The 23,382-nt window shown below is 36.5% G+C and overlaps 1 protein-coding gene across 21 annotated transcripts in view; it reads left to right on the top strand.

Moving 5' to 3' along the window:
• RAD51B (RAD51 paralog B) overlaps nucleotides 1-23,382 on the top strand; it is a 716,334-nt gene that overhangs the window by 17,000 nt on the left and 675,952 nt on the right. For all 21 annotated transcript variants that reach the window (XM_057318613.1, XM_048219988.2, XM_048219986.2 and 18 more), the window contains 3 exons: nucleotides 11,575-11,711; nucleotides 21,525-21,644; nucleotides 22,694-22,877. In XM_057318613.1, coding sequence (XP_057174596.1) covers nucleotides 11,575-11,711; nucleotides 21,525-21,644; nucleotides 22,694-22,877 — 441 coding nt within the window. The remainder of the gene's footprint in view (nucleotides 1-11,574; nucleotides 11,712-21,524; nucleotides 21,645-22,693; nucleotides 22,878-23,382) is intronic.

The raw sequence follows: 23,382 nt of genomic DNA, 5'->3' as shown, positions 1-23,382 counted from the left end.
TCTTGAATATTTGATAATGCTTATCTGAAAAATTGTCTGATCTTGGTATTTTCCTTGTGGGAAGATTAAAAGAAATGAAATCCATTCCTTTAATGATTTATAGGACTATTCAGGTTTTCTATTTCTTCCTGAGTAGTTTTGGTGAATGATATTTTTAGGATTATGCCTGTTGTCTTTAATTTTTCAAATTTATTGTCATAAAGTTATTCACTGGGTTCTCCTTATCTTTAAATCTGGTTAAAAAAATAAATCTGGTTTTATATGTGATTTTATTCCCCTTTTCATTCCTAACATTACTTACTTTGTCTTTTTTTCCCCTTTCTTTTTTGAAAGTCTGGCCAGAGTTTTGACTATTATTATACCTTTTTTTTCTTTTTAAAGATTTTATTTATTTACTTGTCAGAGAGAGAGAGAGAGAATACAAGTGGGAGGGGCAGCAGCAGGCAAAGGGAGAAGCAGGCTCCCTGCTGAGCGAGGAGTGTGATGTGGGACTTAGGACTTGATCCTAGGACCCTGCTGAAGGCGGACACTTAACCAACTGAGCCACCCAGGTGTCCCTATTATAGTCTTTTCAAAGGACTGTGCTTTTTATTGTTCTTTTTTGGTCCTCTCTATCTTTTCTTTGTCTTCTACTTCAATGTAATTCCATGTTTTCTGGGATTATTCCCCCCCAACTTCATGTACATTTAATCCATTAACTTTCAGTTTTTCTTTTTTTTCACTCTGAGCTGTAGGCTATGAATATCCGTTGCTTCATTTTTTTATATAAAGCATTTTCATTTTTATTTAGTTCTAGTTGTATTTTAAAATTTCCATTATAATTGCTTCTCCGATTCTTGAGTTATTTGGAATTTTTGAAAATCTAAATTATTTAATTAAAATATTTATCTTTTAAAAATTAGATTGTTAACCTAAATTTGTTTGGTCAGAGAACTTTATGTGGTACTGATTCTCTGAAAATTTCTGAAATTTGTTTTAAGGTTTAATATGTGATTGATTTTTATAAATGCTCCAGGTGCGATTGAGAAGAATGATTATTCTCTAATATTTGAATGCTCTGCATATGACCATTAAATTAAGCTTGTTATTTGGGTTGTTCAGATCTTATCTTTACCAACATTTTTTTTCTCAGCTCAACCTAATAGTAATTTAGAGAAGGTTGTTAAAATGTTGAATTGACAAATTTACTTGTAGTATTATTTTTTGCTTAATGTATTTCAAACCTATTTTATTGTGTCTTAACACATTTATAATTGTCATATGTTTCTAGAGAACTGAGCCATGTACTATGGTTCTTCTATGTAACACTTGTCACTGTTGTACTGTTTGTATGATTAATCAGTGCATGTCTTCTTCATTGGAGAATAAATTGCAAGTGGGCAGGGATTATGCCTTTTATTTTTATTGTTAGATTCACAGTATTAGCATATGCAGTAGGTACTTAATAAATATTAGTTGAAAGAATGAGTTTGTATTTAAACACTTATATAATGCTTGATTACTGTAATGCTTTGGTTATTGCTATTTCTCTCATGTTGTCTCCTTGGATCTTGAAATAAGCCAAACTTTAGTAATTTTTAATGTTATTGCTATTCGAAGTTACAATATTTATTTTCATTTGTATGCCATTAAAATTATCAAAATAGTACCTTTTTTTAAAAAAAGATTTTATTTATTTATTCGACAGAGATAGAGACAGCCAGCGAGAGAGGGAACACAAGCAGGGGTAGTGGGAGAGGAAGAAGCAGGCTCCTAGCAGAGGAACCTGATGTGGGGCTCGATCCCATAACGCCGGGATCACGCCCTGAGCCGAAGGCAGACGCTTAACCGCTGTGCCACCCAGGCGCCCCCAAAATAGTACCTTTAAGGAATATGAGTTTTCTATCTAATTGATCTTTCATTAATGAACATCAGTGATTCTTTCATTTTAGGAGTTTTTTTTCTTAAGTATCTCTAACATCTGTATATCTGTAGTTGCATATTCATAGATTTGTTAAATATTGCTGTTTAACAAATCATTCCAAAGTTTAGTGGCTAAAAACAGCAAGAAAGACATTATCTCACGGTTTCTGTGAGTCAGGAATTCAGGAGCATCTTAGCTGGTTTTCTGGTTATGGTCTCTCATGAGATTACAGTCAAGGTATTGGTGAGGCTGCAGTCATCTGAAAACCTAACTGGAGCTGGCTGGGTTGCTTCCAGGATGGCTCACTTATGTGGCTGGGAAGTTGGTCTTGGCTGTTGGCAGGAAGGCTCACTTATTGGCCACCTGGACCTCTCCACAGGACTGCTTGCCTGTCTTCCTGACATGGCAGTTGACTTTCCTAGAGTGATCTCAGAGTGATCTCAGAGAACAAAGTAGAAATGGCATTGTCTCTTACGGCCTAGCTTTGGAAGTTACATAGCGTTACTTCTGCTGTATTCTATTACACAGACACACCTGTTACAGTATGGGAGGGGAGTACAGAAGGGTGCAAATACCAGAGTGAGATCACTGGGTCCTTCTTAGAGCCTGGCTTTCACTATGTGAGTGTGTTTATATACGGATGCATGCATATATGTGTGTGTATGTATGTGTGTAAGTTTTAAAAAACTTTAAATTATTACTCTCCGTTCTCAGAGACTTTGTGGTAGACAGAATTCTCAAATGGCCTCCCAAAGATGCTCTGCCATAATCCCTGGAACTTGTGCATATGACGAGATATCGGTCCCATTATTATGGTATGTTCTATGGCACAATTGACTTTAAGGGAGGGAGATTATCCTGCTCTACTTCCATGGGCCCTTGAAAACTGAGCTTTCTCTGGCTAAAGAAGGAGAAACCAGAAAGGCTGTGAGAAGGAATGTAGGTAGGTGGCCTCTAGAAGCAGTGAGCAGCCCTTGGATGACAGAAAGGCAGCAGGGAGCTCAGATCCACAGCTGCAGAGTCGTGGATTTTGCTCAGCTGGCACCTTGCTTTTGGCGTGTGAGACTGAGCAGAGAGCCCAGTCAAGCCCATGACTGACTGCTAACCTACAGAAGTGTGAGATAAGAAATGGGTATTGTTTTAGGCTGTTAAGTTTGTGGTAATTTGTTACAGAGCGACAGAGAACTACTGTGTATCAATGGAGGTGTCTAATCAATTGCACTGGATGATCTTTGTTTCTTGTTAAAAGGTAAAACCTAGAGTCCCAGATATCAGGTAGAAGTTAGAACTGGTGGAGGTGAGAGAGAGGTAAGGCAATTGGTAGAATAAACTTAGATGAGGCCTGGAGACGATGGAGGGAGTAAGAATAAGTCTGGAAACATTCTGCTGGCGTTTTTATAGCTGTTCTTTCCTGATTCCCCAGTTTTGATTGATTTGAATGTCACTGAATCTGTATAGATGCGGTTACAGCACCAAGATCAAAAAGTGGAACAAGAGAAGCACTACTCGTGCCGAAAGCAGAAGCAGCAGAGGGGAAAATCAAAGAGAAACCGCCTCTGCGGAATCACAGATGAAATTGAACTAGAGGGCTTGGTCCCATTCCCTGAGAACATCAAATTCCTTACTTGAGGAATATCTAAGCAGATAATTCTGCATCTGTTATTACTGATGATTGGTAGTAAAGATATGTTTGAAATTTAAAATTTAAAAGTTTACATTATGTGGAGGTCAAACCACATGGTAGCCTTCTCATAGGGGATCATGTAAATTAAATCAGTGTTCCTCAATCCTGTTTTCATTTTCTCCCTTTAGGAACTTTTTGGACATTTTTTTTTTTTTCTAATGAAGTCCTCCCTCCCCATGAGATTTTAATACTACAGATACACTATATACCTGTTTATGTACTGTCTGTATATCTGTGTTTTAGATAGAAAAAGAGTAAAATCTACCCCCCCCCCATCAAAACCAGGTTTCACCCTTGGGGTGAAGATCACCCCTGCTGAGAATGTAAACTAAAGATGCTAATGTGATTTGGTAAAATTAAGGTTGTATTTAAAGGGATCGCCAAAATTTCATATTATAATCCTGAGGTTACTGGACTAGAGAACTGGTCCAAACTCATGTCAACAAAAAGGGATATAAGATCTGCATATCTTTGTTCAAGAGTACCTCTGGAAGAGTAAACCTATGAAACACTGCCAAGTCTTCACAGCATTTAAGAGGGATGATTATACCCAGATCCTTGCTCTAAATACTAAGAAAGGACGTAGCACATTTTTATATTATTTGTATTTCCTGACTCATTTCTATGCTTTGTTCATGATTTAAGGAGACCAGGTGTCCTCCTTGAGTGGGTCAGTTTTGCTTTGAAAGTGACTATTCTTCTATCCCAAAAAGGTAGGAGCAGGATGTCAGAGTCCTATTTTGGCATCCTAATTTTTCCTCAGAACAGTTAAATATACAGTTCTTTTTCTTTCTTATTGGCAAGGTTCGCTGTGGACTGTAAGATACAGGAGCTAAGAAGGCGGCAGTGTTGTAAACTTAAATGCCTACAAGGGCCAGGCATGTGATAGAAATGCATAAACAGTGAAGTGCAAGACAGAAATACTTATTAGTCAATTTTGGCTGCTTACACTGCTTACAACAGCAGCAAACATTTATTTTTCTTGCTCATGGGTGTGTAGGTTGGCCAAGATGGGTCTCATCTCCTTCAAAATATAGTCAGGTTAAGGTGTGCTCCATGTGTAACAACGGCAGTAGGATTAGTAGGGAGAAATTTCTAATTAGCGTTCCTTGACTGTAATCCGCTGACATGGTTTGTTTATCCTGCCCACTGTTTTGAAAGGCAAGATAACTAGGTCTGTGTCCTAATACAGGAGTTTAGCAGATGTGGTTGATTGGATCATTGTTCCTAATTCTTCACTCACTTCCTGGTTTAGAAATAAACATCTTTCTCCATAAAGATTTCATAGAATCTTTTATATGGCACATGTTATATGATTGTTAAATGAATGGTTATGTCGCTTGATAGTTTGATTTTTATTTTTTTTTTAACTGTGAAGCTTGGGGTACTTGTCATTTCCATGTCCTCTTGTGTTTTTCTGCTCTGTTCCCCTCCCTTCTCCTTTTTCATCTCTTCCCATGTACTTGAAAGATAGCAGTTGTTAATATGAAATAAGAGGGAGTGGTGGAGAAAATCCAAGGTATAAAATCTTCCACATGCTGATGTAAAGTAATTTAAGATCACGGTTTTTTTTTCACAAGGCAAAGTGCTACCTGGCCTTTCTGAGATTGAGATTTTGTTTGTTTTAGGGTTTTGAGAATTAATTATTTTTCAAATGAATTCTATAGGTCTGAAGGCCTAATCATATTTCTACATAATTGTAGAGCAAATGGAGACAAATGATGGGTGAGGGGTGTCATTAAAAAAAAAGATATGAAGTTTCCAAAGCTCTTTTCTCAGGTCAGAACCAGGCAGTCTTTAAATTTTCTCGGGTGAAGTATTGGTTTGGCAGATGGCCCATCCTGTTGCCCCCATCTTGAGTGAGAGGATAGTTAACTTTGTTTTAGGTCCTAACAGGTCCAGGTTTCACATTCATCTCAACCATTCATTCTCTCTAAAGGTTAAAATGACTAGGCTTCATTTTTATTTCAGTACAATTAGACTTTATTTTCTTGGGAATAATTCTTTTTCTCCTTTAAACTAATTATTAATATTTGCTTCCTTGTTGATAACCACTGGTTATTTTCTTTCAGTTCTTTTATTTCTCAGGCAGGGTTGAAGCCCAGAATCTAAACTATATGAAGCTGATTGTATTTTACTGGTGTCTTCTGTGTGTAAATGTTGTATTCACTCTGAGTTTCCAAGAAGCAACTAACTGAGACTATTCTGGTTTGGCATGTTCTCTCTTTATAACCACCATTGGAGCTGAACCTGGGAACTGAACACAACTTGAAATTTTGTGGTTTGGCTGGTAGAATTCAGAGCTAAACTATCTGAAGCTAAAAATTATTAATGTTGAAATGTTTTAACCCAGTAAGTAAACCTGAAAAAATAATGAAATTTAACTCCAGTCAGCCCATCAGAATTGCATACAGCATAACTTTCTTTGAGTCTAGGAAGAGAGTGAAAAATGTATGAAGAGGATCTGAGATTGCCAAAGAATTAGAAATTAGTTATTAGAGCTTAAATTAATGTAATTATTGAACTTTGAATGCAAAGTAAAAACAAAACAAACCCAGAAATCTTAAAATGGTATTCACATAATGTTCTACTTTTCCCTAGACTATACTGAATAGTATGTGAAAATAATGAAGTAGAAAAAATGCCAGTTATACTTGTTCAAGTTTTCAGATTTTTAAATGTTTTCTTTAAAGATGGAATAATAAGAGAACACCTTACATTTTCATGGGACTTGATATGTTACTGAATGTTTTCATATGTATCATTTTAATTAAAACAATAGCTTATTTTACTTTTCCACTAAAAATCACAAAGCATTTAAGGGGTTTAAGCTCATTAAATCTTAGAACATATTTAAAACCTTGCATATACATAGTATGTATAGAAAGGCAGTCCTTTGTTCTTCCCATTAGTTAGCACCCTGAAGAGTAACCATTTTTCATTTTCTAGATCCACTTCCAACTTTTACTGACAAAAGTTACCTTTCCTCTGATTTCTGATAATTAACCTGAACCATGCTGTCTTTGATAATGATAAAAGAGTGTTTGGGACGCTTTAAAACTAGCGGTTTCCAAAGCAGAATATGTAAGATGGTCTATTAGGTTGTGGGAAAAAAAATTAGAACTTTTATTGCTATTTCAACCTAAAAAATGAAATAAACCTTAATGAGTATTTAATATATAGATTGACACTGGCGTCCTCACTTGGTCTGTATATCAGACTGTCATGTGTCAGGTATAGTCCATGAGGAAATGATACAGAAAGTTGACAGAGGCACCTTGGTGTACCTTTATTTTCAGCATACTGGGATGAATTGTAGTTCTAAATACCTAGTTAGATGGATTTTGGATTTAACTAAACCAAATCTCACAAAACAAATGGCAAAAAAGATTCCTGCAAAGAAACTGTATATTGGAATCCATACTAATAATGTGCTAGAAGTGAACCACATGCATAGACAAGTCAGCTGATGAATCTCCCCTGACTAATGAAGTAAATCCGTGACAATCTAATTCCATCTGAGAAGACATCCAAAAAATTTTGAAATTCTAGACACAATTTGATATATGGAATTATATCCATTATCATTTATAATGAAACTTTTGCTGTTTTTTTGTCCCTTGAAATGCTGAGTAATGATAGTAGGCAGCCATAGGCAGCCATCATAATTAAGAAACATGCAGGATAGGGGCACCTTGGTGGTTCAGTTGGCCGAGCGTCTGGCTCTTGATTTCAGCTCAGGTCATGATCTTGGGGTTGTGGAATCAAGCTCCATGTCAGGCTCCACACTCAGCATGGAGTCTGCTTATCCCTCTCCTTTTGCTTCTGCCCCTACTCACATGCTTTCTCTCTCTTGCTTGTTCTCTCTCTTTCTCTCCAATAAATAAGTAAAATCTTAAAAAAAAAAAAAAAAAGAAGAAACACAAGGGATAGGAAGACAAACTTCCATATGTTTTTAGTGACATTGAAAGTCATGTGATACATAATTCAGTATCTAGAAAAATATCGCTAAAATTAATGATAGATATTTAAAAGCCTCTTTTGAATTTTCTTAATAGTAAAAGGCCAAATGTAATACATGATTAATAACATTAGGACACACTTATTCTTCCTGTTGCGGTAAAATGAACGAAATAAAACATAGAAAACAATTTGGCAACAACTTAAATGGATTCTTTTGTGAACAGATACTGTCAGAAGTTATGTAGAAATGATTAGAGTTGATTTGGAGCATTAAGAATTAAAACAGATTATTCAATGTGGAAAGATGCTGTATAAAGTACAGAAGTTTCTACCATGACCCAGATTATCATCTTAGCTAGATTTTGTTTCAGTAATGAAATACAGGAAGAACTAAATTTTTTGTGTGTGCCATTAAACTGAAGATGAATTAGAGAAGATGTATTCTCCCCAGTAAGCTTCCTGAATATGGTGTTTATATGATTTCTTGAATATAAATAATCTCTTGAACATAAAACAATGTTTATGAGGGAATTGCCTGGGGTAATGGTAATGTTCTGACACAGAGGGATTTAGATTGCATATATGTATACATTTGTTGGAACTCATCAAATGGTAAATTTAAGATTATGCATTTCACTGTATGTAAAATTTACGTTACAAAAGAAAAGAATCATACATATTAAACTCATGTTAATGATATACATGCTGAATTGTTAAGGGAAAGCATATTGATGTCTCTGACTTACTTTAAAATGTTTTAAAAAAACCTGAGACTGAAGCTGGCTCAGTGGGTGGAGCATGCCACTTTTGATCTCGGGGCTGTACGTTTGAGCCCCACATTGGGTATAGGGATTACTTAAAAATAAAATCTTTAAAAAACAAAACCAAACCAAACCTGAGATAGACTGATGAATGGATAGAGGGATGGGTTGTTGGATAGATTAGTCTACTCACAGTAATAGTAAAAATGGTTAAGTAAGTGGTAGGTATATGGACAGACGTTCTCTGTAAGATTCTTTGAACTTTTCTGTTGCATCATCCTTAGGCAATCGGTAGCAACACAGAAGTTGATGTCAGTTGTGTGGAGAGTGCTTCAGGATGGTATTAGTGTTGTTAATTTTTATAAAAACCTGACTAGTGAAGTGTGGAATCTCTATAGCACTCTGTAATGAGATGGGGACTGACCATGAAAATCATTTGAATCTCAAGGGCTTCTTTGGTGATCTCACAGCAAAGATTGTAAAAGGGCTGTTGAATTCCACCCATTAAGGATGGGTGAAACATGTTTTTAAGTGAAAAGATATGTCAAATTTGCTGACCCTTTTTATATGAGAAGTGGCTATGTAATATGCTTCATATAAAATTAAAAATTAACCAACCACTCAAATCAGTGGTTTATTCTGACAACATCCCTTTAAAGTAAAGGTAATGTTTTAACAATGAGTGAGAAAGTCATTGCCTTTTTGAAGACAGATTAAAATACAGAGTGTTTTAAAAATCATTGCTTGGAAATGTTTCTTTTATAATGTTGTTTTTGTTGTCAAAGGTAAGTATGTCTTGTGAAAACTTTGTTATCTGCACACTTTAAAAACCTTGTAACAATATTTGCTATACTGTTGAAAAATCTTCCAAATAAAGAGTTTTTATTTTTAAACCAATTGTTAAAAATCTTAAAATGCAGTATCTTTTTTGATTATGTTGTAAGAACAATTGATTGACACGAGGAAAGATGGAAATTTGTTAGCCAAAGTTCAACAAAAACTTTTGCTATGATGGAAGTTACTGAAAAATGAAAATAGTAAGTATGAGTGATGTATTTTAAAAATTTCAGTCCTTGCATTTTTGCAGATATCCTTTTCTCAACTACACAGCCATTGCATGTAAATACTGAAATATGTGGAACTTAGGACCTGATATTTCAATCACTGAATGACAAAATACTTAAATAATAATATAATTTCATTTGTTATTTTCATTATTATCATTGCTTCACTGAAAGTGTTAAGTTTTTATGAGAACTGAAAGAGCTGGGGGCACCTGGGTGGTTCAGATGGTTAAGTGTCTGACTCTTGGCTTAGGTCATGATCTCAGGGTGGTGGGATTGAGCCCTGTTTTGGGCTCCCTGCTTGGTGGGAATCTGTGTGAGATTCTGTCTCTCCCTTCACCTCTCCCCCTTGCCCCGGCTCACACTGTCTCTCAAATAAATAAATCTTTTAAAAAAAAAAGATTTGTACAACTAATAAGATATGAGGGGCACCTGGGTGGCTCAGTCAGTTAAGTTTCTGCCTTCAGCTCAGGTCATGATCTCAGGGCTCTGGGATGGAGCCTCCCGTTGGGCTCCCTGGTCAGCAGGGAGTCTCCTTCTCCCTCTACCTTAGCCCCTCCCCGTTTGTGCACGTGTGCACTCTCTCTCTCAAATAGATAAATAAAATCTTTAAAAAAAATCAATAAGATATGGAACTATTTTAAAATGCTTATTTTTAATTTTTCAATCTCCATTTTATGTATGCTTTATATTATATAGAATGTATTAGTAAAATAGTATGTATATAATAAATATGCATACATTGGAAGACTATACTAAATTTTGTCTGTGTTTGGTTGGTCGGACTATGTAATCAAAAAAGATTGGAGACCCCTTTTCACTGATTACTCATGATCTGGCAAACTTTTATTGGTAGCAACAATTTATTCTGAAAATCTAAATCACTGTTTAGAGATTATAATAAATCGGCACATAGTTTCTAACTTGTTTTGTTTTTTAATGTTGAGCCTTGATAAATGAAGGTTAGCTTTAGTCTAAATTTTAAGACTGTGGTTCTCAAAAGTCTACAGCAGCGTAAGCATCACCTAGGAATTTATTAGAAATGTAAATTCTCAGGCCACATCCCAGACCTACTGAACCAGAGATGTCGGTTAATAAGCTTGCCAGGCGATTCCAGTGCTCACTTAAGTTTGAGAACCACTGGTATAAGTGATGGAGACTCATGGGTCATCCCTTCTTATTTCTCCCTATTTCATGATGTATCTGAGACAGTTTATTCAAATATTTATAGTCTGTCTCAGTCTTAGCTCAGACTTTTTCATCTCTCCCTGAGATTTTTTTCTCTCCTCCTTCCCTCTTCTTCTTTCCCTTCCTTTGTGAAAAATTGTGTTAAAATTACTAGTGTTATTTTCACAAAAGGGATAGCGTTTTGGTTCTTAAAATTTGGATGCCACAGCCAATGTGATAAATAGCATATGTTTAGAGGGGATATATATATATATTTAGCATTTTCAAATTAATTTTTATTAACTACTTCTAACTGGGCTTGAGAATTTCCTATTTTTTCCCCTCTCAAGCATCTTGATTTCAAATTTTATAATCTCAGAATAGCTTTCACCAACTAAAATTTCAAAACACACTTCAAAGTATGAATCACCTAGATTCAATGATTGTTGAGTTTTGTTACATTTGTTTAATCTTTCTCTGTACACATGTGTGTATGTGTGTACATGCCTTTTTTTTTCTGAAGCATTTGAAAATAAATTGTATACATTAGTAGTCTTCACCCCTAAATTCTTTATTGTTTACAATAAAGATCAAAGCAGCTTTTTAGGGGACTCGTACAAAATTGTTCTAAAAGGCCAATTCATAAGAAATGCTAAACCAGTTATTAAAGCCTCTTAAATATTTTCTAGTTCCTTCTATAAATGTCTTAATGAGGAAAAGATCTAGAACTCCCAGTTCTGAATGTATAAATGCACCCTCCAGCCTCTCTCAACCAAAGCTTTTCATTTGAACTACAGAACACAGAGCGTGATTTGAGTGACTATTTTCTCATTTTTCCCAAGGATGGTATCTAACTAGTACCAACCCAGACTAAGATGTATTAGAATGTTCTAAGGAATTGTTAAGAACATTAAGGAACTCCAGGAACCCAGGTTAATGGGACTGTGCAAGTGGCAAGTTCTTAAAAGGATTTTGCTTTGACTAGCTTGTGATGTTTATATAAATGATTTTCTTTTCTTTTTTTTTTTTAAGATTACAGGCCCACCAGGTTGTGGAAAAACTCAGTTTTGTATAATGATGAGCATTTTGGCCACGTTACCCACCAACATGGGAGGATTAGAAGGAGCTGTTGTGTACATCGACACAGAGTCAGCATTTAGTGCTGAAAGGTGGGAGATTTTATTCTTTTCCGTTGTAATGTTTAATTTTGTAACTTATTTATAGCATGTAACATTTTCAAACATTTTAAGATTTAACTTTTCTTTGAGAGAATGCAGAATGCTAGATACTGTTTTAAATGAATTTCCATTTGAGATTAACAGAGGAAGCAGCTTCTTTTTGTCTTTTCTATCCCTTCGTCATTGGTTTAAGTAAGGTTGCTGGATAAGCTGTGTTTTGCAGAAAGTCAGGCAGAAATAAGTTTTTTTTTTTTAAGGGGATACATGTTCTTTTTTTTTTTTTTTAAAGATTTTATTTATTTATTTGACAGAGATAGAGACAGCCAGCGAGAGAGGGAACACAAGCAGGGGGAGTGGGAGAGGAAGAAGCAGGCTCCCAGCACAGGAGCCTGATGTGGGGCTCGATCCCATAACGCCGGGATCACGCCCTGAGCCGAAGGCAGACGCTTAACCGCTGTGCCACCCAGGCGCCCCAGGGAGAAATAAGTTTAAGAAACAGGCAGGGATGTAAGTGGAAATGGAGAAGAGGGGAAATTAATAGAAAAGACCAAAGGTAAGGTGCTTTGTAACTAATTTTTAGTTAGAAGTAAAATATTAGTGAATGGAAAAGTTGCAAATTTCAAAATACATTTTGATTGAGAAGTATTTCATTTTAATCTTTGCAATAGTATGGTATTCGATATAAGAAACACACTGATAGTAAGTGTATCTATGCTTGGAAAGGAAAGATTTCCTTAGTCTGGAAGAAACTTTTAGCATTCTATGAGAGGCATTTGGTTATTTGGGTAATTCTATACACCTGAAAGTAAGTCTGGTCCCCCTCCTCCCCTGCTCTGATTAACCTTCATGAGCAGGAGTACTTGTAGGTCTGGAGACTGATTCAATTCTGTTCTTTTAGTCAAGGTGTAGTATAGGTATAGTCCTTTGAGTCTGTCTTTAACTGTGTCATTATGAATCATGTCCCTTTCTTATTTCTCTCTAAGGATACTAGTTAGATCAAAGTCTATTCCCTGACCAGATAAGTTCCAAATGGATTGTTTTGCCTAGAGTTTGTTTGCTTTGTTCTGTATTGCTTGGTTATCTGTTCTAAGTATGTGCCACAGGTTTGTCAGCTTTGTGAGTTTGTGTTATATCTTTGTATCTTCAAAGCCAAGTCTAGTGACTGACGCGTATTAACTGCTCAGAAAATGTTTGATAAACGAATGGACAGGCATTACTCTCAAATTGTGAAATCTAGATACCATTTCCTACCAAAAGGAATGAGGGTTTTGGGGAAATGGCTGCTTCTGGCACTGGTGCAGGAAATTTTTAAGTTGAGTCTGAAACATCATATTAGATGACAAGGAAGCTATCAAAGACTACTTAGGAGTCAGGAGTCAACCTGTACAGGCTCTCACTGGCCAAAGATGATACAAATTGACCACCAATAAGATAATAATGATAGTAGATTAAAACCCATGAAATATGTTTAAATTCATGAGTCTATACTATAAAGAAATGGAAAGCAGCTAATTGATCAGTATTGGAAAATTTGGAGATGCAACTCATTATTTTGAAAATGAGTTAAAAAAAAAGGAAATCAAACATCTATTCTTTTTCTATATGAACTATATTACTGAGTAACAAATAGGTCTTTTTACAAGGGTATTCCAGCAATAAATGAAGAAGGAATGAGAGAATATCACCAAATTACAAACCCCAACAATCTAATGGATCTAGGCATTGAATATTGGCATGTAATAAGAAGTCCATATTTTGTCTTTGTCCTCATTCTTGGCCACAGGGCTTCTAAAACCTTTGGAATTTCCTGAGTTAATAGAGGTTCCAGGAGCATCATTTGTTATTCATAATCAGCCCCTTTCAACCATACCTGAGTTTATGCTAATGAGATGACTCTTGGCCCCCTGGATAGCTTCAGATGGGAGCTGGTTGCCAATCATGTGATTATAGAGTGGGAACTTTCAGCTCCACCCAACACCCCCTACCCGCCCTGCCAAAAATCTTTAAATGGTAGGGTTTGGAGAGCTTCTGGGTTGGTGAACACATCGAAGTGCTGGGAGGGTGGTATGCCATGGAGCCCTCCCTGATCTTTTCCTGAGTTGTATCTTTTGTTCTCTGTAATAACTTGGTAATAGTAAGTAAAATGCCATCTTGAGTTCTGTACACCATTCTAGCAAAATTATTGAACTCTCGAGGAAGGGGGTGGGGGAACTCCTGATTTGTAGTTGCCCAGTTGGTCAGAAGTAGCAGGACTAGTAGTAGTCCCAGAGGTCCAGGACTTGGGATTAGTGTTTCAAGATGTGGGGGGACAGTCTGAGCCCTTAAACTGTGGAGTCTGAGCTAACTCCAGGTAGTTAAGTGTCTGATATCCAGTTGGTGTCCACAGGGAATTAAAGAATTGCTTGGTATGGAAAACCCAAATACTTGGTGTCAGAAATGTCATTAAGTAAAAATAGTTCATAAACATAAAAGGCTACTAGCATCACGAAAAGAAAACAAGTCATTGTGGTACCTCCTGATGGAAGAATAGTCAAGCCTGAGTGGGATCAAGCTTTCAGATCCAACTACCAGTTTACAACATATACAGAGAAGAGAGGAACATGTTAAACTACACCAGAAAGATGCAGTCAGCAAAATCCAAACTGTGGGAAATGACAGAACAAATGATTGTTGGAGTTGGGGTTGGAGGAGGAACCTTTGGATTAAAAGAGATTTGAAAGGTATATTGTTCTCATCACATTGTATACCTTAAACTTATACAATGTTATATGCCAGTTATATCTCAATAAAGCTGGGGAAAAAGATGTATTGGTCATTTCCAGTGTGATGAACTTATTTGGATCTTAAACAAATAAATGGTAAAAAAGAACAAAAGCATAAATACATGAGACCACTGGAAATCTGAACACTGAAATATATTTGATGCTAACACTGGTCAAGACATTAGTTCACTTAGGTTGTCCAAATGAAAGGTACTCTTCAAAATGTCAGTGACTAGCCTTCAACTGACAAGCCAAAGACAAGTTGGAAATGAGGTAAAATTTTAGTCCCTTTATTGGAATTATGTTTGTTTCTTTTCTTTTCTTTCTTTTTTTTTTAGATTTTATTTTTAAGTAATCTCTATACCCAACGTGGGGCTCAAACTCCCGACCTCAAGATCAAGAGTTGCTTGCTCTACTGACTGAGGCAGCCAGGTGCCTCTGGAATTATGTTTCATAATTCACAAGGAGCCTTAATGAAGGTCATTGGAGGATAGGGGTTGAAATTTATATTGTTTTTACTTTTCTAGTCTGTTCTCCACAGGCTTGAAGAGTATGGTCATCTGGCTGCCACATGGATTGCATTCTGAGGTGTGGTGATAGGATCAGGTGGAATAAAAAGTACCAGTCTTCCTTCTGGAGCACCTCCTCCTCCTTCTGGAGAGATGGTCATGGCCGGTCAGAGAGTGCAGCTGGCTCTGTACTGCCTGGTCCCATTTCATTTGTGCTATTACAGGACTGCTTGACCCCTATTTGGATTTATTGGGGAAGGTTAGTTAATCAGTTAGGAAAGCTTTCTTCTGCAAGTAACTGAATACCCACAGAACAGTAAGTAGGTGGTTGCGGGCACTGATTCTGCCCCTCTGTGATGACAGGGAGACGTTGGGCTGCTGCATTTTTAGGCATCTTATCCAGTCAGCGGGAAGGGAAAAGGCCAGCTATATGTTTTATCAGGAAAATATGTGTTCCCCAGAATAGCTGTCTCTTTCCCTCTGTTGATTTTCTTTTTCCTCTGGAATTGTCCTGCAGATTTCTCACTGGACCACCCCTATATGCAAGGGAGGGTGGGGAAAGGAGGGGGAAAAGATTGTTATAATAAGCATGATGAGTTTCCTGGGGCTGGTTAACATTGCTGCCTGAGTAAAATTGGGGTTCTCAAAGTAAAGAAGATGTGGGAGTGGATATTGGTAGGTAATTAATAGCATCTGTCACCACTGGGATCATTTCTGGACTTAGAGAAGAGGTAAAAGCATGAAAATGAAACTCAAAGCGGAATATGTTATCTGATCAGTACAAATGAGAACGTGAATTGAAGGATTATTCTGAGGAAGGTTAAAGGATTTGTATAAAGGGGCGCCTCAGTAGCTCAGTTGGTTAAATGTCCAACCCTTGATTTTGGCTCAGGTCATGATCTCAGGGTTGTGAGATTGAGCCCCACATTGAGCTCCACGCAGAGCATGGAGCCTGCTTAAGATTCTCTCTCTCCCTCTAACCCTCCCCGCCCCCATCCGTCTCCCTCTCGCTCTCTTAAAAAAAAAAACAAACCTCAATTTGCATATAGAGAATTTAGGGTAAGTGACAGAAAGTGGAAAATGATTGTAATTTTTAATTTTATTTATTTTATTTTATTTTATTTTTTTTTATAATGATTTTTTATTATATTATGTTAGTCACCATACAGTACATCCCCGGTTTTCGATGTAAGGCTCGCTGATTCATTAGTTGTGTATAACACCCAGTGCACCATGCAATATGTGCCCTCCTTACTACCCATCACCGGTCTATCCCATTCCCCCACCCCCCTCCCCTGTAATTTTTAATTTTAATAATAAATTGCAAGATACCTTTTTATCAAGAAGGAGGGAAAAAACAAAGGAGGAGTAAATAAAACTTGCTTAAGTTTAAAATGCATTAAAAAAAAAAAAAAGAAAACCTTGCAGGTGATGTACTTAAAAACAGTTTGGAAAGATTAGTTATATGTATACTTTTAAAGATTATTTATTTTAGAGAGAGAGAGAGAGAGTGTGTGCATGAACAATGGGGAGGGGCAGAAGGAAAGGGAGAGAGAGTCCCAAGCAGACTCTGTACAGAGTCTGTCATGGCGGAGCTCGTTTTCACGACCCTGAGATCATGACCTGAGCCAAAAGAAACCAAGAGTTGGTCACTCAACCAACTGTGCCACCCAGGTGCCCCAATTAGTTGTATTTTTTTTAAGGTAGTACACTAGTTCATTTTTACAAATCTTTGAGAAGGTAATCTAAAATAGTATGTTAAGCATGCTTATTCACCTTAGACTGATTATATCTCCAAACTGATTAATAATTACATAATAGTAGAGTCTGGTACTAAACCCTCAGGTATTCAGGGACTGCCTTGGGGAGAGGGGAATGCTACGCAAGAAGAGTTCTAGGTCCTCCTTTCTGATTGATTCAGAAGAGTCTCTTTTTATTTGTTTAACCTATGGGACTTATGCTTAAGATCTGATATGGTCTTAGACACTCTATGCTTATATATACCTTAAGAATATGGATAAATAGATTAATCTAGTGACCTGTGCAGAAATTTTGGCAACCATGAGAATTCTAGTATTTGTGAATTGAGTGAATACTGTATTATCCCTGTTGGAGGTAATTAAGAAAAGATGGAACCAGAGATTAAGAATAAAAAAGGACGGATGGTAAATAGTAATAGAGGTTTTCAAAGTACCATTTTGGGGGGAATAAAATGGATAAAGGAAGATAAAATTGGGTCTTAGAACTGCAGGTGCGTATGTGTGTGAGGCAAACTGAGGGATTGAAACACGAGATGGGGCCCGGGACTCTGGAAGGTGGGGGCCTGGGGAAGTGGAATATAGGATTGGGGAGTTAGGAGGTAGAAGTGGACAATCCTGAGTTGTCATGAAATCAGAAAAGCTCTGAAAACTGGGAAGAAATACGTAGTTCAACAGGGGAGGAAGACATTAAATAGTCACAAACATGTAAAATTGTAATCATTATAGCTCTGTGTACAAAGGAAAAGTGTATGTTGTATTTTTCTGTGTGGAAGCGGTGGCCAAGCTTAGATCTGAGGAGCTGCCTGTCGCCTTGCAAGGTGCCAGGTACCCCCCAGCCAGTGCGCTCCAATTCCTACCTGACTAACTAGAGCGTTGCTCTCTGAGATCAGTGTATCAGGAGGAGGCATGACTTTGTTAATGTTAGTGGCTAGCCATGACTTCGGCTCGTTAGGAAGTTAATTACCAGTGTGGTCTTAGGACCATTTACCTATTTGCTTCTTGGCATGAATCCAAGTTGTTTGACTTGGGGGGCAAACAATAGCGGAGACATTTTTTAAGACGGTTTCATGAGTCTGGGGAGGTTTCACCTTAGTCTAATTTTAGCTGCCTTATGAGTCTAGCTGCCTATGTGAATCTAGGTGAATTAGTGGGGAGATCTTGAAGAGGTTCTAAGATAGAAAATGAAATTAGTCATAAGTACTTACTACAAAAACAAAACTTTGGAATTTTCTGGAATCTGTAAAGGAGTAATAGATTCATATTGTGTATTTATATCACACTGCTGAACAAATACATACTGAATTAATGAACAGGAAAATATTACATATGTACAAGAAGCTTTGAGAAACCATAAACTTCTATTTCAGCACATTTATGATGCCATATTTCAACTAGAATTTTGGAAAACTTTTTTTTTTTTTTACGTTAAGCATGTGTTTTGTTTCAAGTTGTCATGTGGTCAGTAATGTACTAATGTACTTCCCTTTTATACAAGAGCTGTGAAGTAACAGGGGGAACTAATAACAAAAACCTGGAACGAATCCAGTCTTCTCCACTTCAATGAGTGGTAATTCCATTCCTCCAGATGCTCATCCAATTAGTCAAGAAATCCCTTCAGCTCCTCTTTTGAACTTTACCTTGAGTTCACTTACTTCTAATCAGTTGAGCTCTTCTCGGTCAAGTCACCATCATCTCTTATCTGGACTACTGTACTAGCTGGTCTTGCTTTCACCCATGTCCCAGGTACAGCCTCTTTGCCTCTTTTCCAAATCTGATGGAGTGATTCTTTAAAAAAAAAAAAGAAGTCAGAGCATGTCAGTTCTGCTTCTAGGTTTCTTATTTTACTAAATAATATCTAAACAAAATACCACAGACCTAAGGATCTTATGTGATCCTGGCCCCTGGCTAGCCCTCTGACCTTATTTCCTTTTTAATTAATTAATTAATTAATTTTTTCAAAAGATTTGAGAGAGAGAAAGAGGAAGCACGAGCAAGGGGGAGAGGCAGATGTAGAGGGAGAAGCAGGCTCACCGGCTGAGCAGGGAGCCCGATGCAAGACTTGATCCTAGGACCCTGGGATCATGACCTGAGCTGAAGGCAGATGCTTAACCAATGTGAGCCACCCAGGCACCTTGACCTTATTTCCTTTTATTCTCCTTCTTGTTTCCTGTGTTCCAACTATGTTAGCCTCCTTGTTTATTATTCCTCGATCACCCCAGGCCCTTGTTATATATAGTTCTCTTTTTCTATGCACTCTTCCGCTGGATATCAAATGGTTCATTTTCTCATCTCTCTTAAACCATTGTTCAAATTCACCTTATTAAAGAGGCTTTCCCAGACCACTTTACATGAAGTAGAACTTGCTTACATCTTTCACAATCTGTTCCCTCATCCTGATTCATTTTTCTTTAGAGCACTTATTACCTGATATATAATATGTGTGTGTTTGTCTCTCTCAGTAAACTGTAAGTTCCGTGAAGGAAGTTTTTTTTGTTTTTGTTTTTGTTGTTGTTGTTGTCCATTGTCACATCCTTAGCACCTAGAATGGTGCCTGGCGTATAGTAGGTCCTCAATATATATTTAAAAAATATATTTTATCTATTTATTTGAGAGAGAGTGAGGGAGAGGGAGAAGGAGAGAGAATCTGAAGCAGACTCTATATTGAGCATAGAGCCTGACGTGGGGTTGATCCCACAACTGCGAGATCATGACCCAAGCCAAAACCAAGAATTGGATGCCTAACCAACTGAGCCACCTAGGCGCCCCTCAATAAATATGTTTTGAATGAATGAATCTTAAGTGCGTCCTTGAAAGGAATACTTTTTATGAAAAAGATGTCCACTAGATGGCATTGCTTTCAAACTTTATGTAATTAATGTCTGGGAGCAAAAGATAGGATCTTTTCTGTTGTTACTCTAGCCAGGAAAGATCTTCGTGATGAAGATTGTCACAAGAAATTGCTATAATTAATGTGAGGCATATAGATACTACATTTGTATTTGGTTTTTGATTTATATATATTTTTAGATATCTTTTCTAAAATTAAAATACTTGGAGAAACTGATTATAGAAAATTATAGCATATTGGTATGTAAATAACTGTTTGATATAGTTATTTCGTATGGTGACTGTGAATACAGTCACTTTGTGTCCATACATGACCACCTTCCTTCTGAGGGGCCTTAATGGAATGAGAGAGCAGTCATAAGTTCCAGAGCTTTTTACCACTCAAGGCACCAGTTGAAATTCAGCCTAGTATTGAAGGCAGAAAATTATTATTGTCTGTTAGTTGTTGTTGCCAATGAGTTAGGTACTCACTGATTGAGATGAGTACTCAGTACCTAATCAGCCGGGCATCCAATTATGAAAAACTTCCATGTTTCTGGCCGATGTTGCCATACCTATCTTATTAAAAATCGGTCCCAAGAGTCAGAGCTTTTAGCTGACTTCTGTAACCAGCTCCAAACTCAGCAAACAGTTGCCCTAATCAAGAAATTTACCAATTTCCCTCAAATCCTTGAAATGTGCCTGTCCTGCCTGTGCCAATGTCATCTCATTTCTTCCTGCTTTCATTGCTTACCTCATTTCCTCCTTTATTCCACCCTGTGTGTCTCTCTCATGCACTTCCCCTAAATGCTCATTTGATCCATTTTGTTCTCAGTCTTTATACATCCTTTGGTAAAGTAATTTTTTCTTTTCCTGTTCAACCTAATGATGCCTTTTTTTTCAAATTGTTCAAAATATACTTTAAAAATATTATTAACCAGTTTTATTTCTCTCTTTCTCTATTTTAGATTTTTCTTTTTCATTTCTGATTATATGTGAGGAATTTATTTTGTTTATCTCTTTAAAGTTCTCAGGCTCTTCTTGGGACTCATTAACTATCTAGAAATGAAAACACTGTTCTTTGTACTTTTACCTTTAAATGGAACATAAAGTATAGGGTGATTTTTGTGTATTTATAGTCCTTCCTCCCAGTCATCCTTGGATGGTTAAGTATCAGACTGATAAAGTATCATTTTTAAATAGGAGACAGTTATAGTGAAAGAGTTACACTTTTATATTTTTAACCAGAAATATTTGAAATTTCTAGTACTGAGCTCTATGTCTTAAGCTATTAATGATGATATTTGCATCTCTTTGGCCTTGTCACTCTCCTACACTTGGCCTGTGCATGCGTTAGATCTGGCTTTGAGTTTAGAATGTAGAAAATCCTTTTTTCTCTACTAAGGACATATTGGACAACATCCATTTGTTTAGGAAATAATTTCCTGTTTACCAAGAAGCTATTAGATAGCATTTATTTTATGTATATATTAAGTTTTAATTGAGAAAGCATATTTTTCTGTTCGGAGACAGAGATACTTACTGATACTTGATTGTTAGAATGATATTATATATTTGTTCAAATATATTTCTTTCATTCATGATGATGAAATAATTTTTCTTATTTACTAAACATATCTTATAGCTGCTAGTCAAATTATCACTTATTAAAAAAACATATCTATTCCTAGAAAGATAAACCTCAGAGACATTGTTGCTTACTTAACCTTAGATGACATCTGAAAGCCCTTGCTGGTGTCATGCTCTGACTGCTAACCTCTTTTAGTGCTTGTAAAGGAAGGCTTATTTTGCTTATATCTGCTCTATTTTTGTTCTAGTGTTACATGTGGCTTATGAGTTTCCTAAATAAAATTCATTAGAAGTTCAGCATTATGGCCTTAAATATTATTAACTATTTTCACTCGTGCTATTTTTTCTTCACTACAGACTGGTTGAGATAGCAGAATCTCGTTTTCCCAGATATTTTAACACTGAAGAAAAATTACTTTTGACAAGCAGTAAGGTTCACCTTTATCGGGAACTCAGCTGTGATGAAGTTCTGCGAAGGTATGCTGCTTTAGATTTTGGTATTTTAGTAATACTTCGAAGATTTATTTTTTGTTTTTTATGTTTTCAGCTGAGTGAAAAAAAAGTCTCTGCATATGTATTAGGGTTATGGGAAATAATTATTTCAGTGTTCTTTTTTTGCCACAGCCTATTGGATGAAATATTTCTTTAAAAATGAAAACGTATTGAATGAGTGAAATGTTTTAGATTTAATTAATTATTTAAGTGGTATATTAATTATCTATTGTTCCATTAATAGGTTACCCCCAAAATTCAGGAGCTTAAAATAGCAAACGTGTATTATCTCATGTAGTAGCAGAGGCTTAGGTATCTGGAAGTGATTTAGCTAAGTGTTTCTGGCTTGGGATTGCAGAAGAGGTTGCAGTCGAGCTATTGGCCAGGGCTGTGGTCTTCTCAAGGTTCAAATGGGGCTGGAGAATCTTGGAGAATTCCAAGGTCACTCATGTAATTGCTGGAAGGCCTCCGTTCCTTGCTGGCTGTTGGCCAGAGGCCTGTGTTCCTCACCATGTGGGCCTCTCCATAGGGCTGTTAACAACATGGCAGCTTGTCTTCCTCAGAGAGAGTGATCTGAGAGAGTGGGCAAGTGAGAGAGAGCCCAAGATGGCAGCTGTAGTCTTTTATAACTTACTCTCAGAAGTACCATACCATCATTTTGTCATATGCTGTTGGTCATATAGACCAACCCTGGTAAATGTAGGAGGGGACTGCACAAGGCTGTCAATACAAGGTGGGAGTAAAATGGGGCCATTTTGGAGATGGGCTATGATAAGCAGTTTTATCCTAAAATTAGCAGTATCGTAGGAGAACCAGAGAGTGAAACTAAATGAAAGCATTTTGGTGCATTTTCAAAAGGGTGCTATATGTATAGAAGAGCTGGAAATAAGTTATGAATATTGAATATTTGCAATCATTACTGTAACTTAGGGAAGAACAATTTGTTGTCATTGTTTTTAAGTTGGTTAATCTTTGTAATACCCTCTTTTATATTATATCTTTAATTTACTATTTTGCAAATTCTGCTTTTATAGGATTGACTCTTTGGAAGAAGAAATTATTTCAAAGGGAGTTAAACTGGTAATTATTGACTCTGTTGCTTCTGTGGTAAGAAAGGAGTTTGATACACAACTTCAGGGCAACATGAGAGAAAGAAACAAGTTCTTGGCAAGAGAAGCAGCCTCCTTGAAGTATTTGGCTGAGGAATTTTCAATCCCAGTAAGTTTTTTCTTTTTCTCTCTTTTTTTCTTTTTCTTTGTTTTCTTTTATGTTCACTGACTTATAATATCAACTAATATAATTAGAAAAAAATGTAAAACAGATGATGTGTAAAAGGTAGCATGGTCTAATTGGTATAGTAAATATCTTCTTAAGTTTGGTCATCTGTTGAGATTATCTTTTTCACAGTTGGAGTCTGGAGCAGTTTTAAATGTTGGTTGTAAAAGTTCCTATATAGTCAGTCCTTTTCTCCATCTAATTGTTGACTCTGTGTGTATGTTTTGTATTACTTTTGTCACACCAAGGTAAATATTAACTACTAAAACTACATGAAATTGCCTAGGTCTATTTCTGTAGTTTCTTTTATGGCAATATTTGTCAGATTTATAAATATTTTAGATTTAGATATTATGTTATTATGTTTGGTGCTGTCTTGTACTTTGTAGGATTTGGTTTGCTCCAAATGGCCAGAGGTTGACTATCATATTTTAGAGTATTGGGAGTG

This window comes from Ursus arctos, unplaced genomic scaffold (assembly GCF_023065955.2).
Source record: "Ursus arctos isolate Adak ecotype North America unplaced genomic scaffold, UrsArc2.0 scaffold_25, whole genome shotgun sequence".
NCBI classification, from domain to species: Eukaryota; Metazoa; Chordata; class Mammalia; order Carnivora; family Ursidae; genus Ursus; species Ursus arctos.
This window is presented reverse-complemented; position numbering and strand designations above follow the sequence as displayed.